Source organism: Typopeltis vanoorti, chromosome 14 (assembly GCF_054136105.1).
Source record: "Typopeltis vanoorti isolate ZY-2024b chromosome 14, IOZ_Tvanoo_1.0, whole genome shotgun sequence".
Classification (NCBI taxonomy): Eukaryota; Metazoa; Arthropoda; class Arachnida; order Uropygi; family Thelyphonidae; genus Typopeltis; species Typopeltis vanoorti.
The window spans coordinates 56,524,784-56,544,250 of NC_143562.1; the positions used below are offsets into that span (position 1 = coordinate 56,524,784).

Sequence of the window (19,467 nt, forward strand, 5' to 3'; positions counted from 1 at the left end):
CCGGTTTTGCTTTCCTCACCACACTGGTCACTCTCCTGGCCTGCTTCTTATATTCTTCATGCATCTGCTCTCAACCCCCTCTCCTTATATCTCTTCCATAATCTCTTTTTTCAACTTCAGTTCCTGTTTGATATTGTTTATCATCCACTTTACACCAAATTGTGTCTGCTTCTTCACTCGTGGAATACAGCTTACTATTGTTGTTAACAAATATTACTTCACAATTTCCCAATCACTAATGATATCCTGGCCTTTCAATTCTGCCCTCCATGGAACTCCCCAAGTTGACATCTAAAACTATTATAATCACCTGCCTTATAATTCCACATACATTCCCTTTTCTTATATACTCCTGCATGTCTATTCATCTTTCAAGTCAAAATCACATGGTCACCCTCTCGAACTGGTGGGAGAGATGTCATCTCAGTTATTATCAGCTCTTCTGATGCTATGACCAAATCCAAAACTCTTGAACCTCTTGTTCCCTCTATTACATGTTGCCTAAGACATTGGTCCCTCGGGTATTCTAGAAATTCCATTCCTTATTACTTGCAACATGCATTTTCCTCTTCCCAGCTTATACTGCTGTAGTTAAAATCTCCCATAACAATCATTCTTCTTGCACTTGTCAAGCTCAACTGCCTAAACATCTCCTGTTCCCCCACCCTCTGTGCTCTTTGGTTTGTAGCAACACCCTACTAAATATCCTGTCTTGGCCACTTCTGCCTCACACCACATGCTTTCAAAACCATTAGTGTCACTGCCTTCCAAAGGCTCCACTCTTAGAGGACATAAGTCATCACTTATCATAAACAGTACTCCACCACCATATTTTCCTTTCCTGCCGAAAAATGCTCTACCCTGCTACTTCAATTCCTGTTGTTATATCATCTTCCATCAACCACGTCTCAGAGATCCCAATAATCTTTGGCTAGGCTAATGCTATCAGTGCCACCAATTCATCTCCTTTATTTCGGATACTCCTGGCATTAGTATAAAGCATAAAAATGTCATTGCTTCTATACCTATCATTATCCCCTCTAGACCCCACTGGACTCAGTGTTAACTGATGTCGTCCCCCTTCCCCCAAACACCCATTCCCACAAGAGGCCACCCCTACTACCATCCATCCTGGGAATTCTATTTTCCCTACATTGACACACCAACTTGTTCAGAAAAACAGCAGTCTCTCCAGATACCTACGTCCTTCCTCATTCAAATGCAAGCAGTCTCTCGCTTACAGTTCCTTTCTGTCCTCAAATGCCCTCCAAGCATCCACATATTCCAATCCTCTCTTCTGACACATTCTGGCTATTCAGTATTACTACTCTTCTTCTCAGCTTTATTGTCGTCCCTCGCACAATCTTTCCTCTCTACGTTTTCTTTTGTACAACCTGAAGCAAGAATCTCAGATCTCTCACCACCCTATTTACATTGCCTCTCAAGTCATTTCTGCCCACTATCACAATCATTTCATCCATCCTTTCACCCTTCTTAATTGGCGTAGCCACACTTTCTATCGTCCCTCCAGACAAGCACTCCTCTGGCATCCTATCTTACACATCATGGATCATCAAGTCTCCATATATCACACCTCTTATCACTCTGTTCCTTGATTACTCACCTGCATCCTCACTCACTCACTCACTCTCTCTTCCTCTCTCTCTCCCTCTCTCTCCTCTATCCCTTTCTCTCTGTGTTCCCCTACTTACCTGCTGTCCTGGCATCACTCTATCCCTGGTTCCAACACTCCCTCGCATTTTTCTCATTTCCTCTCTCTGACTATTTCCATTCTCCCGTCTTCTATCATTTCCATAACGCTCTCATTCCCTCTCTTCTACTGTTTCTATTCTCTCCTCTTCTATCATTCCCATACCCCTCTCTCATTCCTTCCCTTCTACTGCTCCTATTCTCTCCTCTTCTACCATTCCCATACCTCTCTCTCATTCCCTCTTCTACTGCTCCTATTCTCTACCTCTTCTATCATTCTCATACCTCTCTCTCATTCCCTCCCTCCTACTGTTTCTATTCTCTCCACTTCTATCATTCCCATAACTCTCTCTCACTCCTACTCTGATTTGCCTTGCATCTATCTTTCACACTTCTTATCTCGTTCCCGAGACATTTCACCTCCTCTTTCAGCTCATCTATCTCTCTCTCTGCAAGTTAGTCACTCTTACTTGCCATTCATTCTCCCAGTCAAGACCATCTCAAAAAACTTCATAGTCATTCAAGCCTTCCACACTTCCGACTCTTATTTTTTCATTTATATTTCACTCGTCATTCTCTCCTATCACATTACTCATCTCCCGACATCATTTCCCGTCCCTGACGCAACTAGGTCGGTTATCAAAATATCTAATTCATTAAATTCCTCCCATTGCCTACATTTTGTGCATATACACGCTCCCCCTTCTCTCACTCACCACATATCCAACTCCCGGGATGCATACATACCGCAAGCACTGCATGCCACAAAATAGCTATATATATATATATATATAAACGCTATATTTAAATGTACTAAATAGTAAAACTTATCTTTTCTTCCACCGCAGATGCTTTCGACTTGGACCTCGCCTTCTTGGCAACCCCATATTTTGAAGCTTGCAGAGTTTAAAACCTTTAAATCTCTTATGATCAGCGACATTCATCACCTCTGCTATTGAGAAAGGTAGACATTAATAAACAGCCAGTATTTATTTCAAATTCTGTGCCTTTGCAAGTGTGAAAGGACAATTTCAGTTTATTCTATCACAAGTCATCTTTCAGTGATGACTCCTTCAGAGAAGTAGAATTTAAGAAGGAATGTTAGAAAACAAGAAGTTGAGTTTCTAGAAATTTTAGACCAGATCATTGGGACAGCAAAATCAATTTTAACTGAGAAATATAATGATCTTATCTCACTCCTTCCTTTTTCTGCCATCCAATTGTCATACCTTCAATAAAAGTTTAGTATGGAATTAATGGTGACTAATAAATTTTATCATACCTTTAGTCATACCTTAAAATTTATCCTATCTTAAAATCCTTAACACTCCCTGCATTCACAATGCATTCTGATAATATGTTCCATTTACCAATCATTTTTCATGTAAAAAATCTACTCCTGGCATCCTTGACCCTTATAAAACTTCCAGGGATGGTTTCTTGTTCTTCTCCTCTCACCTTTTTTTTTTTATAATCCCCTCTGTATTAATCAAAAAAAAAATCCCCTCACTCACTTAAACCTCTCCATCATATCACCTCTTTTCCTTAAGAGTGTTGAGGCTTAAGTGCTGGGAGGACATTACATTGGAGGTTTAATAGAATATTAAAAATTTTAATGAAATGTGGATTTGATCCTAAAGTCCTATCTAGGTGGCATCTTCTATGGGCATTTGTAGAAGGGCCTAGGTTGTAAAATCTCTGAGGAGTAATGTTTCCCATATTTTGGGATATTTCTTGCATCCATAGTTATTTATATTTTATTGATTTCTGAATGTATCTGCAGATTCCAAAGACAATCGTTTGTTTTTAAATTTACTGTGATGAAGCTTTTTTTTTTTTTTTTTTTCCCCAACCCAGAAGATCATCCTGTGAGTGGTATCCAATACATGGTCTGCAAGACCAGATTGACCATAGTTGTGGTTGCAAATGTATGTTTTGTGTTCATCTGTTTATGGTGGCTGATCTACTTGTCTGTCTGTCCAAAATATGCCAACTTTGGACAGACAGGTAGATGCACTGAGCAAGGAGGGTGCTGATCTTTAGTGGAATGGATAAGGATATGAAGTTTCCAGTGGGGTGTATAAGCTGTGCAAAGGTTGTATTTTTTTAAAGACCTGGCTTTTTTTCGGATGTATTCCAGACATAGGAGATTGGTGATGACATTTCTGAAATCCTTCTGAAGAGAAGGCTGAGGATTGGGGGGAAATTAGTGATTTTTTTTTTTTTATTCTGTAAGAACTGTAACCATTGGATAGGAAGGTGTTAAGGTATTGTGTATATAGTTGAATTCTGTTGAAAGAGGTTCCACTGGAACAAAGATTGTAGGCTCTATTGGTTAGAGTTTTAATGATGCCATATTGTTGAGAAGGATGGTGGTGGGAAAGTTTGTGGTCTTTAAAAAAATACAACCTTTGTACTGCTTTTAAGCCCCATGGGAAACTTGCTACGCTTATCCATTTTGCTAAAGATCAGCACCCTCCTGTCTCATATGTTGAATTCTCTGCAAGGACAAGAAAAATCAGAACTCTGTGGTGGAAACTCAGAAAATTAAAGAACTGGCAAAAAAAAAAGTTGCTAGCAAAAAAATCAGCATGTTCTCTGAGAGGATGCAAAGAAAAGTGTAAAAGTAGTTTGAAAAAGTTTAGAAATGAAAGAAAGATTACCAAAAAATGAATCAGATAAGATATATTCGACTGGAATAATTACTTTGAAGAATTGCTAAATGAAACAAGAAATGATAGAACATTGATAGAAAACATTCAAGAGCAATCCAATCAGAAGTACATATCAATATTAAAGGTAGAAAAGCCACCAAAAACCTCAAATGTCAAAAGGCGGCTAGAGTTGTTTATATTATTTCATATGCAAGAAGTAGAACTTATAGGACATCAGTGTGATGTGTGGGGTGCAGGTGGATTGAGAAAGAAGAAATCAATTGAAATTTTTCTTGAAGAGTCAGAGGTTGCAGTTGTTGAGATAAACTTCATGAAGAAGAGAAGCAGGTTCAGTATGTTTGCAGTTGTATTAAATAGGGATAGTGACCAGCTGCTGTTCTTGTTTTAACAGGTCCAACAGAAAGCAGAAATACGATAGCTGCCAGTTTATTGGAGCAGTGACCATGGAAGTACCCGTACAAGAGACAACTGAAACAGTATGTCTGCGAGATAGAGATTGAAGTGAGTTTGTGAAGGAGGAATCGTCTGTGAGTCATAATGCTCTCTTCCTAAACAACATGAAGAATTTTTAGGAAGGTAGGTGCATGACCCAAAATATGTGAACAGTATTCTGATGGATGGATTTGGAATTTTCATTAAGTAACTGGGTCGCTGAAAAATAGCATCTTAAGTGGAGAAGGTCTCCATTTAAGATGCTATTTTTAAGAGGCTGAGGAAGCTATTGATATATGTTTGTGCCAGAAAATGCTAAAACTAAATGTCTGTGAAGGTAAATGAAGGGATCTGATCCTGTCTGGTGATGTGTGTATTACTTAGGATAAAGGAATGAGCTGAGGTCCTTTTTTGGATTGAAGTGACCAGACTATTTTTCTCCCATTGAAGGATGGTATGGATAGTTTTGTGGTTTTGAAAGGATTGGTTGTAGATGATCTTGAAGCTTGAGATATCTTAGCACTACATGGTTTGTCAAAAGAGCAGGATAAATATAATGTATTATTATCAGCACAGTTGTAGATAGAATTACTGGTGATTGGCAGCAGGTTATTCATGTGTTGGAGAAAGAAGGCAGGTGATACAACAGAACCCTTCAGATGTCTGAGCATTACATGGTTTGTCAAAGCATAGGATAAATGCACTGATTGCTAAAGAAAGGGCTATGTGGCTTCATTTCGGCAATGTAAAATTACATAGGAAAAGTGAATATTAAAGATCCAGCATTATTTCAAAGCCAAATGTTTGTAGAAACTTATGAAAGCTTTGTAAAATTTGACTATAGCTTACGAGAATCAATCCTCGGCATTGGAGTTGCCTTAACTTGTACTGCTTAAAAGAACATGACCACTGCCCAAGAACCCGTATGTTTGCCTTTTATTAGTGCCTTTTTTTAAGATTTTACTGTCCTGACAGCTGTTTCAAACTGGTTCATTCTCTTCAGAGATCAGGCCGAAACCTTAAGAGAGCAAAAACTCTCATTGCTAAAGAAAAACACTTTCTTTAGCACTGAATGTAATGTATTATTATCATTGGCACAGCTGTGGATAGGATTAGTGGTGATTGACAGCAGGTCGTTTATGTGTCAAAAAAAGAAAGTAGGTAATAGAATAGATCCTGAGGCACACCTACATTTCTACTGGAGCTTGAGGAGATGGTGCCAGGAGATGGTGACCAGAGAGAGAAAGCTTGCTATCCAATTACAAAGAGTGGCAAGTAGGCCAAGGAGAGACAGTTTGGCAGGCTTCATTGCCAAATGCATTCAAAAGCCCTTGAAATGTTAAGAGTGACAAAACGTTTCCCCAAACCTTTCCATAGCACATATCTAGTGATGGGTGGTGTAGGCTAAGTGATCAGCTGTGGATCGAGATTGGAAGAATCCATATTATTGGTCTTTGCTGATTAACTGGTGGACTTCTAGGTAGGGCAGAAATTGATTGTTGATGACTTTGTCCCTTATTTGAGAGGATTGAGTTAATGACAATTGGTTGGTGGTCGGCAGACTTTTGTTTCCCTTTTTCCGAATGAGCTGGATGTATACTTCCATGCTCTGGTATAAGTGCCAGCTTTTTATTTTATATACAAGATTGTTGAGATGATAGAGGGCTGGTGTTAGCACTGGAGTGTAATTGAAGAGATGCCATCAGGATCAAAAGACTCATTTCCAAGTTGGTTAGTTTTCTTCTAATATCCTTTTGCCAAAAAACCACATGAGACATATGATGCTCAGTTACTTGTTGGTCATCTCTGCAGAAGTTGGAGGAAGACAATGATGTCTGGAAATTGGCTGTCTTTAATGGCACCATCTCCATTAGAGAGAGCTAGAAGCAGAGATTAGCAGAAGTTGTGTCCAATGGCTTTTGCAAGGGACCTAATGGCATGGCTTTCATTTGAAGAGATAAGTTTCTATTATTGGGCTTTATATAAAATCAGATTTGAATTTGTTGATGGCTGTTTTGCATTTATTGTGTGCTTCAACTTAGACTGAGTGTGAAGCTGAGGGTCTTGTTGCAAGCCACCTGCAGTAAGCTCAGTTTTTTTTTCCCTTTATCTGCTTGGGTCTTCCATTGAACCAGGGCTTAGAAAGTTGATGAAAATTTTGGCTAGAATGGGGGAATGAAGATCACTATGGATAATTTCAGTGATTTATTCAGAGCAGGTGTGTGATTTGGAAGAACAGAAGCAATAGTCAGATCATAGAAAGGAAGAGTGGAAATTTCAGTGGTTGCCTTATTTGGTACATTTGCAGTGCCAAAGAGCAGAAGGTTGGGAGTGGCTGAAGGGTGGACACTCTGTGTGAGAGGAGATTTGCACAAGATTATGATGAGTTACCGAGAGGAGTGATCTCTGCAATATGATTCTTTAAAGATACTTGTGACATTAGGATTATAAAATATATACACGTTTACACTAGAATATTATTTAATTTGCCAAATATTTCAGTCTGAATATTACAGACCATCTTCAGTGGCTACATAGGAAGAGTTTTAAAAAACAAGGTGGAATGCGAACAATTGATCATTCACAAATAGAATGAGCCGCATGATGTCATATTGCTAAGTATTAAAAGAGTAAACATTTTTTATCAGAGTCATGATTAAATTAAAGATATTAATTCAGAAATTCATGTAATAATCTTAAATAACACTAATATAGGAATTAAAAAAAATAATAATAATAATGTGTTATCCTGATTAAACTTTCCCAAATTTTTGATACAGATATACAGTCATTATGATTCAAATTAGAACGTTGAACTAAGGACTCCACACCTTCTTTAAATAAACATTCAAATTTATAGCGACATCTGTGCAGGCGAGTCTTGGACCAAAGAATGTTGTGGCTTGTTTCTATTCTGTGCTGAGCTAATCCAGATTTCTCGGGTTTGTTGTGTTGAATGGATGATTGATGCTCTTGAATTCTTTTTTCTATAGAGCTTCGAGTTTGTCCAAAGTAGGAAAGATTACAGTTACATGGAACTTGATACACACCAGGTAGAGACATAGTTGAGCATTTATCTTTAGAAGGAAAATAGGTGGATAATTTGTTAATAGGTGTATAAGTGGATGTTAAATCATATTTCTTCAGAATTCTTGAAATTGGTTCTGAAATCCCGGAAATGTAAGGCATTGGAACTTGACGTATTGAATCTTTGCTGTTTTGTATTGGATTGTAAGAATCGAAAAGATGTTGTGTACTCTTTTCGGAGAAGACATTTAGTTTCATGTGATGTTTGATAGTTGAAAGTTCTTTCTGTAATAAACGAGAAGTTGAACAATTAGTTTTGGCTCGTCTGATTAAACATTTTATGATTCCTGTTTTTTGACAAGGATGATGGGTAGATTCTTTGAGAATATAACGACCTGTGAAAGTTGGTTTTCTGTAAACTGTTGTTGTAAGAATACCTGAAGGTGAACGGATGAGGAGGATGTCTGAAAATGATAACTCGTTGTCTTTTTCAATCTCCATGGTAAACTTTATACAAGGATGTAAGGAATTGATACTGCTTAAAACGGAAGGTAAGGAGTCTTTGTTATGAGGCCATACAGTAAATATATCTAACCCAAAAGGATGGTTGAGGGAATATAGATGAGAACAGAACTTCTTCTAGATGTTCCAAATAAAAGTTGGGTAGAGCAGGAGAGAGTGGACTTCCCATGGCTGTTCCTTGCACTTGGTTGTAAAATTTGTTTTGACATAAGAAATATCCAGAGTGCATTACAAAATCAAATAACTTTATAATATCTCGTGGGAAGATGTCAGCAAGTAATTCTAAAGTCTCTTTGAGAGGTACATTTGTATATAAAGATTCTATATCAAAGCTAGCCATAAGATGTCTTCTCTGAAAAGAGTACACAACATCTTTTCGATTCTTACAATCCAATACAAAACAGCAAAGATTCAATACGTCAAGTTCCAATTCCTTACATTTCCGGGATTTCAGAACCAATTTCAAGAATTCTGAAGAAATATGATTTAACATCCACTTATACACCTATTAACAAATTATCCACCTATTTTCCTTCTAAAGATAAATGCTCAACTATGTCTCTACCTGGTGTGTATCAAGTTCCATGTAACTGTAATCTTTCCTACTTTGGACAAACTGGAAGCTCTATAGAAAAAAGAATTCAAGAGCATCAATCATCCATTCAACACAACAAACCCGAGAAATCTGGATTAGCTCAGCACAGAATAGAAACAAGCCACAACATTCTTTGGTCCAAGACTCGCCTGCACAGATGTCGCTATAAATTTGAATGTTTATTTAAAGAAGGTGTGGAGTCCTTAGTTCAACGTTCTAATTTGAATCATAATGACTGTATATGTATCAAAAATTTGGGAAAGTTTAATCAGGATAACACATTATTATTATTTTTTTTTTTAATTCCTATATTAGTCTGTTATTTAAGATTATTACATGAATTTCTGAATTAATATCTTTAATTTAATCATGACTCTGATAAAAAATGTTTACTCTTTTAATACTTAGCAATATGACAGCAGGTGGCTCGTTCTATTTGTGAATGATCAATTGTCCCCATTCCACCTTGTTTTTTAAAACTATTCCTATGTAGCCACTGAAGATGGTCTGTAATATTCAGACTGATATATTTGGCAAATTAAATAATATTCTTGTGTAAACATGTCTATGTTTTATAATCTCTGCAATATATCTTGAAGGAAATTGAAAGAGTGGACGAGTTATTGGGGATTTGGGTAGTAGATATATGATTCGCATTAGGTGATTGCTTATAGCAAATACTTCTACATTACATCTAGCAAAGTCAGTGGTGGTTGAGAACCAAGTTAGAGTTGTGGACATTAAGGTCATCTACGAAATTGCCTGGACTCTTCGAATAGCTGGATTGCAGAAGGTCAAGCTTCATGGATACGAAGGTGGAGAAGTCGGAGTGGGTTTTGGAATTTCGAAAGCAGCAAATACAGCAAATAAATGCTATTATTACTGAATGAAGCAAGAACGCTTTTAGACAGATGAGGTCAAAGGAATTAGATGAAAATCAAGTAGATGATATTCAATCAGAAATGCTCAGATGTAGAGGTATAAAAGTTTTACTGTTGTTGCATTTGGAAGTCATGTCAGAAGGTCAGATTCCTGATGATTAAGTAGAGCTCTCATAGTATCCAGCTAAAATAAGGGAAATAAAACAATGTGAGAATTACAGAGGAATTTTGTTACTAAATGTTCCAGGTAAGATTTATGTAAACATGCTTGAGAAGAGACCAAGAAAAATTTGTGGAAGAGAAACTTCGAGAACCAGCTGGGTTCAGACTAGACACGTCTAGGTTGTCAGGATCTGATTTTCCCCTTATGATAGACAGATAGTTGAGAAATCATGGGACTATAACAAGGATTTGTATTTCAGGTTTGTAGATTTGGAAATTTCAGGCATATGACAAGGTACCAAGAAAAAAGATGTTCAAAATACTATAATTGTATACTATAATTTATGGAATCTGAGTGCTGGATTAGAAATAAAATGCTTGATCAAAGACTGGAAGCTGGCTACGGATATGAGAATTCTGAGAAAAATTAAGAGAGTAAACAGATTTACTCAGTTCACGCTGTGTAAATAATACATGATGCCAAGCATTACATAGTCTATATTTGAGGAAGATGATTCAATGTTAAATCAGTTATGACACAAGGGTGCACATTCTTTTCACTGTTTTTCATCAGCTATATGGATCACATTATGAAGTAAAGTGACATTAGATCTGACACCAGAATTTGAAATATTCTACTTAGCTCTTTACTTTATGCCAAGGATGTTATATTCTTAAATAAATTCAGTACGTCTGCATGATTTCCTAACTAAATTGAATAACTGATGTAATAAATTTGGTATGAATAGCTGCCTATGAAAATATGCAAGGACATTGAAAACATCAACTCCATTCTGAAGAGGACCTATAGAACAAATAAAACATTTTCGCTTCATTTTCATTAAACCATATAAACACAATTTTTATAAGTGAAGATAGAAAATGAAATATGGACAACAGAATTAGTAAAGCTGGTATGGTTTGCCTAATTTGTCTCTTATTTCATCTGAATAAGTTTATATGAAATAAGAGACAAATTAGGCAAATGCTACAGCTATCTGTATACAGTGTTCAAACTAATTTTAATTTATGCAATCTGAGTGCTGGGTTAGAAATAAAATGTTTGATCAAAGACTGGAAGCTGACTACAGATATGAGAATTCTGAGAAAAATTAGGAGAGTAAATAGAAATGGATACAAGGATATTAGGAAGGAACTTGACATTGTTAAGTTTGTTCAGGAATGTGTAAGCAGAACTAATCTTAGGTCATTAACAGAAGATTAGCAAAGCAGGTGTTTGACCAAGATGCCAACAAAAAGACCCAGAGGAAGACCAAGCTCTAGATGTATTGATATAGTAAGAAGTACCTTCCATCCATCCATTTCCCATTTGTCCAAGATGGGTTGAGTCCCTAGATTAGTGGCTTTAGGTAATTTAATTTAGCCGGCAAGCCATTCCTCTGCTACATCCTTATGATTGGTGTGCTGGTTCTGAGGAACGGAAAAACCAAGTTTCTGGGAGGGGAGCCCTCTTCCATATCAGACCAACTAACTCACTATGTCATTGAAAAGACCTGATAATGGTTCCTCAACAAGTATACAAACATCATAGATTGGATTTTAAACCAGGTCTTTTCAACCAAAGGACTTGTCTATACCCACCAAGCTACAGAGGCTCAAGAATCATCAAAATATGACAATTTTGAGTGTTGACAGATAACAGATTAATATGGAGGAAAATTGCCAATAAGAAGTTAGTAATGATGTAAAATTTTCATGTAGTACTCTCATAATTTAATGTCCTGTACACCCACTGAAGCTACATATCAGGAATTTGATTATGATTTTATACATATATATATATATATAATTGATTGGAAAGAAGTCAATGTACACCCCCATCAGCAAGGCATAATGAGTGCCAGTAATGAGTTATGTGTTTGTAGCTGGTATAAATTGGAGGAATATGATGTTTGATGGAGTTTGAAAGAGGCATTGTGATGATAGGATGCCATGTTACAAGCCTATCTGTTCAGCAAATTGTTGACAAATTGGGTCCATCCCAGGTCAACAATCAGTGATAACATACTTAGATGGAAGTGCAGGGAGTCAATTGCAAGTGATACTGCAGTGGATGATCCATCACACTGGCTGAACGTGACTGTAAGGTGCTGTGAAGGATAATATGAAAAATCCATCATTCATTGGCCAACAAAATTCAACGTGGAGTTTCCAGGCATCAATTGGAACACGAATCTGCACAAAACCATTTAGAACCAAGGCTCACAATTTGGGTTTCCATGGTAAGACCTCAATATGCAAGCCCCACATTACCCAAATCAACATGTAATATTGCCTTTAATTCTGCAAAGAGCATGTACAATCAGATGTGAAAACTTGGAAAGCTGTGTTATGTAGCAATGAATCATGTTACATGCTCTACTGAATAGATGCCTGGTGAACATTTCTTACCAGAATGCATAACCCATGAATTTGGAGGCAGTATGATGTATTGATGATATGGTCCTGGTTTGGCATCAGACCTCTGTGGTGCCATGAACATTGAACTCTGAGAGGTATCTGAATATTCTAGACAATGCAATGCTTTCTACTTTGTGGCATTTCTAAGGAACTGACCATTGTTTCTTTCAGCAAGACAAAGCACCATATCATAAGGCTGCTGCAACTGTATGGTTTATGAACATTAATGTCACCACACTTGAATAGCCTTCAGAGCCCTGATCTCAACCCTATTGAACATCTGTTGGATGAACTGGAGTATCAGGTGAGGTCAAGAGACATCCACCCTGAAACAGTTCAGTACCCAGTTATATGCCTACAGAAAGAATTGTCCAAAATTCCCATTGATTGCTATTGTATAGTTGTGGATAGTATGCCCTATATGATTACTGCAGTCATTGCAGTGAAAGGAGGTCCTTCATCTTATTAAGTTGGGTGCCATCACAGTTTGTTCCTGGTGTCCATTGACTTCTTTCCATCATTATCATATCTTATGTTCACAGGGCATCCATAAATGCCATATGGTCACTCTGATGCTCAGCGATGTGCCACACTAGGCCTTGCCATGTAATCCTGTTGTATGCTTTTCTGGATACTTCAACTCTCTGAAGATTAGTCACTCCACACCCACACCATCCATCCATCTCATTGATGGTCTACCCCCCTTCCTCTTTTGCCAGGAACTTTACCTTCTATTACTCTTCTGAGAAGTCTTGCTTCTATTCTTTCAATGTGTCCAAAATATTTTAACTGCCAGTATCCTTAAGGAGCCTTAAATTACTACTGATCTTTTCTAACACCCATTCATTTGTATGCCTTTCAGTATATCCTAAAAGCAGCTATTCTTTTCTTATCTGACCTTATTGTCGTTAAGCTGTTTAACTGCTCTTTCATCTTCATGTCTAAGTGGAGGAGGTTCCAAATCGAAATTTTCCTGGTGAGAGGGCTCCTCCAAATTTTCTTTATCCACTCTATTGTACAGTTCCTCACAGTATTCTTTCCATCTGTTTTTGATTGCCAATCATGTTAGTAATCTCCATTCCTGTCTTTGATGACCTTCAATTTGAGCTTAAACTGTGCTTTAGGTTATGAACTAAACGAAACATGCTTTTATAATTGTGCTTTCTCATCTGAAGCTCTATCTCTTCACATTTATTAGTAGAAAAATTTTCCTTGTCCTGCCTGCCTGATGGCTCTTTGTAATCTCTTATATTCTCCAGTGCCTGGGTCTCTTGGTCTTCTTATTGGGCCTAGATACTTCTTGGCTGTATTTATATTATCACCTTCGCTCCTTCCCAAAGCATTTCTGGTGAGTTCTTCTCATTGGCCTCCAGAAAATCATCCAACCGAGTTGATGTATCCTCTGTGAATCCACTAGGAATTACTCTAATATCCAGTCTAGTGAGATGTGCCTGACTTGGAAAGTTTTTGGAGTCTTACTTTGGCTCTTACTAGCTGATGGTCTGTACCACAGTGCTCCAGGACAAGTATGTGCATCAGAGATACTTGTCTTGCACTGCTAGATAGCCAGGATGTAATCAATCTGGTGCCTTGACCTATCAATGTTAGATGTCCAAGTATAGGTCCATTGTGGATGCTTTGGAAGTAGGAATTACTGATCTGTTAACTGGGCAAATTCCAACAGTCTTTTACCACAGGTGTTACATTTACCCATACGAAACATGCTACACTCTGGCTTAACTCTCACTCTTTCCCACTTTTGCATTTAAGTCCCCTAAGATGTAAAAGTATGTCTCTCCTTGGTAGGCAGTCCAAAACAGTCTGTAAGTTTTCATAGAATTCCTCACTCTCTTCATCAGGCCTATCCGTGTGGGGGTACATAAACTACCACGATTGATACATTAGGCCTTAACTCCGTTAATGATAGTATCCTATCATTAATGCGGTTATAACCAAGAAGGCTTCTAGCCTGAGCTGTCTTCAGTATCACAACTATCCCATGATGCTTTGAGTCACCACCTAAGTAAACAACTAGCTTACCATCCTGTCTGTTGAAGTGACCTTCTCATTCCATCTGGTCTCTGTAATTCCGAGGATGTCAATTTTATACCTGTCCATCTCTTTACAGACAATATCAAGAGTATCCATCTGTAGACCCCAAACATTCCATGAGCCTATGTAAAATTCCCTTCTAAGATTAATCCTATAATTTCTGTGTTCCTCATTCACAATATCACTGACTTTTGTTGGAGACTGTAATATACTTCTTGAACAGGACCCTTTACCTAAGCCCTGAACGCAACTCTGATTATTCTGCGTGACAACTGATGCAACATGAGATGTATTATAAGGCACAACCACATTAGCATTTTGGAGTGAAGTCACTGCAAGAATAAAGTAGGGTTGCAGAGACCCTTTCAAGGCACTTATTCAAGATGATTTTTCCAAGGTTCTGTCATATTTATCTATCAGACTTATTCTAGTTTTATCCTATATATATATTGCTGAATAAGTATAATAGATGTTGTGAAATTCCTTATCAAAAATGCAGTTTCAATAAATGGAATTAATGATTCAAACTTTATTTTTTGATGCAAAAATTTAAAAAATAAATATATAAAAAGAGATCTGTAAAGATCTATTTTTCACAATTTTTGCATCAAATACTGTTGTATTTGATGTATGTTATGCGAATTTTGCAAAAATATTATATTAGTAATAATTTTAGAATTGTGTATATTGTATTCATTATTTATAATTCTAAACTTCATTAAATGCATTCAGTAAAAATTGAAATACTCATTTCTTTTTATTAGCATCAAAATGGATATAGTGCACTTCTTCAGATGATGCCAATTGTGTTCCTTGTTTGTCTTTCACTGATGAGTAGTTTCTTTATTTCAGATCCGACTTTTAGTTTAGCTAAGACAACGTAAGTATGACAGTTTAACTGTTTAATTAACAACTCAGTTTTGTAATCTTATTTACCGTATTTTGCGATAGGTAACGCACACGTTATCTATACAAAAAAGTCTAAATTCGTTAAAAATGAACATGCATGGTATACATTTGAAAGGTATGAGAGGTAAATCAAATGTAATAACAAAACTAAGATAGAAGTATTACTTAATATTTATTGAACATTACACTATTCAAATCCAAAAAATTCTTCATCAAACTCAATATTGAAAGAATCAATTGCGTTAAAAATTTCGTTTGGTATTTCTTCAGCTTCATAATCATTGTCACCAGACACCACTGCATTCCCTTGTGCTTTAATGAAACCATTTCTAACACAGTTTTCACTTACAGCAGCCCAACTTTCTACAGTCCACATAACTATATCTTTATATGATGTTCTTTTCATCTGCCCTGTTTTGTTATATTCATGGATGCAATTCATCATCCAGTCTTCCCACTTAGCCTGCAAATTGTCTTTGAATGGGTTATTTACTGCAAGATCAAGGGGTTGGAGTTTTTTTTGTTAAACCACCTGGAATGACAGCCAATTTGGAATACTTATTTACAATTGTTTTAACTTCTGCTGTCGTGTGTGCCCTACACGAATCCAATAACAAAGATTTTGGGTTGAAAAATGCCATTTTTCTCTTTCGTCACACATTCTCCAACCAAAATTTCATAACCTCAGAATTTATCCAATCTTTATCATTAGCAGTAACAATAATATCTTTGGAATCACAATCTTTTGGAACAGTCTTTCTTTTGAAAATCACCCTCAGTGGCAGTTTGCAACCATCTGCAGTTACGCAGAGAACTACAGTAAAGTTAGACCTTTCATGCCCTGTTATAGCAACTGAAACCTCTTTTGCTCCCTTCAGATTCATAGTCCCAGAACTAGGCATGTCAAAACTTATGGGAACCTCATCCATATTCTCAAAGTGACAAGCATCAACCCCACAAAAGTTTTCTCTCAGAAACTAAATTAGCTACTTTCTCTTCCCAGTCACATGGCAAATTTTGTCCAACACTAGTGGATAGATGCACACTTAAATTGTTTCTCTTCATAAATCCAAAAACCCAAGATGGGTAGGCCTTGAAATCCTTTATATTATCGTTTTGCGCAATTCTTTTTGATTCATGCAATACACGGACAGTAGATATTTTCATACCTTTAGCTCTTTCACTAGCAACCCCAATCAAACAATTTTTTTCTACAATTTGCCTTCTAAACCTCATAGCACGTTTCCTCGTATGTAAACATTTCAGGACTGTTTCAGCCTTTCGGCATTCACGAACACTACTTTCTCCAACACTGAACAATCTACCAGCTTCTTGATTCCTTTTTTTCTTTTGCTACTTCTACCACTTCAAGCTTGAACTACGCTGTGTAGAATTTTTTCCTAGAAGTACTTCTGTCTTCCATGTCAACTACTGCTACTAGCAACGCATATGTTTTTAAAGAATTCCTCCATTCTCTATCTGTACTTCCTAACTCTACTGCTAGTTGGCGCATGTGCGTTATCTATACAGCAAAATTAGTGATGAAAATGTTGGGGGTGTGAGTTATCTATCGAAAAGTACGGTATTTATTTTTCTTTTTTGCTCCTCCACTCTAAAAAGATTGAACATTTGTAATATGCCAAGACCATGGATCAGGTGACTTGGAAATTCCACGTTAATGCAGATGTGGAGTGAAATGAAGAGAATTGTAGATGTTGGAAGAGTGAATAAAATGTAAACAAATGATGTCAGTATGAAAATGGTAACGAAGGACCCATGAATGGTGTTGTGTGGAGATTAGATTATTAGAGGTATGGTAAATGAGAAGATGCACAGGGTTGATTTTCCTGGAGGTAAAATCAGTACGATGATTGAGGAATTGAATATGAGAACTAAGCGAGCAAAGGAGTTGATAGTAGTAGAGGGACAAATGACTTGACTGAGAACATATGAATGTATCAGAAGGTTGTTAAGAAGGATAATAGCGTGATAGGAAAGATAGTCAGTGTGTTTCCCAGGTGTGACAGTGATGAGATGAAACTGTGAGCAAGAATTATGTTAGCAGAAATGTGTGAAGAGAAAAGAGTTCAGTTTGTTAATGTGTGAAATGAGTTTGAAAGAATTGAACTGTATAATAGTGTAGAACTGCATTTGAGTGGTTTTGATGTGAGTCATTTGGAGAGACTGCTGCTGGAAGGTAAAGAAATCAGTGTAGAGAATGAATCTGAGCAAGTAAGAAGTGGTGTGAAAGAGCAGGAGAGTAAGAAGATTGTGGTGGTTGGGTAGCATGAGTATAGAGAATGAGAGAACAAGTGGGCAAGACAAACATGAAAACCAGGAGACTCAGGATGGACAGGGTAATACAGCACGAGAAAGGTTGATGCTCCAAGAGGATGTGAATGTGTGTGTAGACAAAAAGAGAAGGGAATGACCTAGGATGTAGGGAAAACAGTTGGTGAAGAGGATTCTGGATCGATTAAGGAGAAAAAGAAATGGCTCGAGGAAAGTATGTAGAAGCCACATCTAATAAATGGTATCATGAAACTTGTTAGCCAGGAATGAGCTGTTATGTTTGTATACGAATGCTAGAATATCAGAAACAATGGAAATGAAATCGTTGCATTGATTGAGATTGTTCACCCAAAAATTGTTGGCATAAGGGAGACATGATTGGATGAGGAATGGCATCCTGACAGGAATAGAGATGGAAGGCTATGATGTATTTCGTGAAGATAGAGAGTACTACTGATGATAGAAAAAGAGTTATGTCTGTACAAGGTAGAGATGCAAGGGAGGAAATAGTGTTAATGGTTTTGAGGCAGTATTGTGTGAAATAGAGGTGAACAGAACGAAATACTTTGTTGGATGTTGCTATAGACCTGACAATGTGGAGGCTAATGACCAAGAATTGTATAAGCAAATTAGCCAAGGAAAAGGGTGATCATTATGGGTGATTTTAATCACTCCAATATAGATTGGAATGATGAGATTGCAACTGGAAGTAAAGAAAGTGAGTTTCTTCAGTTTTTTGAGGGACAACTACCTCAGTAGTTGTAATATGTATGTAATAGATAGCACACAAGGATTGAGGGTCTTGGATTTGATGATCTCATTAGAGTAGGTTATTATAAATGAGGTGTTAAATCTACCTCCAGTTGGTGAGAGTGACCATGAAGTGATTATCTGGGTGACTGACAGCCATGTGAGGAAAGGGTGTATGTATGTGGAACTAAATTGGTAATTATGAGAATCTCAGAAAACAGTTTGTAGCTTTAGCATGAAATCAGGAGTTGGGTGGAAAGAAGATCAGTGTTGCTTGGGTGATATTCAAAAACTATCTAGTAGAAGCAGTGTCTAAATGTATTCCAAAGGTTAGAAGGTTAAATAAGGTAGATGTGAAATGGTTGAATGAAGACATTAAGCATGCAATACAGAGTAAAAGAGCATTATGAAGGCAACATAAGAGGAGTGGTAATAATCAATTCCATGAGGAATACAAAGAACAAGGAGAAGGATGATTCAGGGTAGCAAAAGTTCAGTATGAGCAACAGTTAGCTTAATGAAGCAAAAAAAAAAAAAAAAAATTCCAGAGTTTTGATATGTAGCTAGCAAAAATAAAAATAATTATTTAGGATGGCATTGATTGGAGAAAAAAGGTATAAGGATAACTTCTATAGTTGAGATATTTAATGAGCAGTTCATAAAGGTCTTTCATCCTTGTGAATGTGGCATCATCGATAGTTTGAGAGCAGCAGACGAGGAGAAGAGACTGTGATTGAGGAAGAGGTATATAGGGAATTGAGCTGAGCAAACTTGATATTAATAAGGCTGGGGTACTTCATGATATATCACTGCATATTTTGAAGGAATGTGCAATGGGGTTGACATTTGCCTTGACATATTTATTTAATATGAGTCTCACATTCTATAACAATGTTACCATTGAATCAAAGACTGATAGATTTCGGCATGATAATTCAATAGTCAAACTAGAGCAAGCAGATGGGGTTGGTTGGATATTAGTTATTGTTATTTAACTATTGCTATTGTTATTTAACCTGTTTGTTAATGATATTGGGGA

The 19,467-nt window shown here is 37.0% G+C and overlaps 1 protein-coding gene across 1 annotated transcript in view; it reads left to right on the plus strand.

Annotated features, from left to right (window-relative positions):
* The window catches only part of LOC150099499 (dnaJ homolog subfamily B member 12-like), a 241,175-nt gene that overhangs the window by 164,361 nt on the left and 57,347 nt on the right, over positions 1-19,467 (plus strand). The window contains exon 7 of the mRNA XM_090403692.1: positions 15,242-15,357. Coding sequence (XP_090259818.1) covers positions 15,242-15,357 — 116 coding nt within the window. The remainder of the gene's footprint in view (positions 1-15,241; positions 15,358-19,467) is intronic.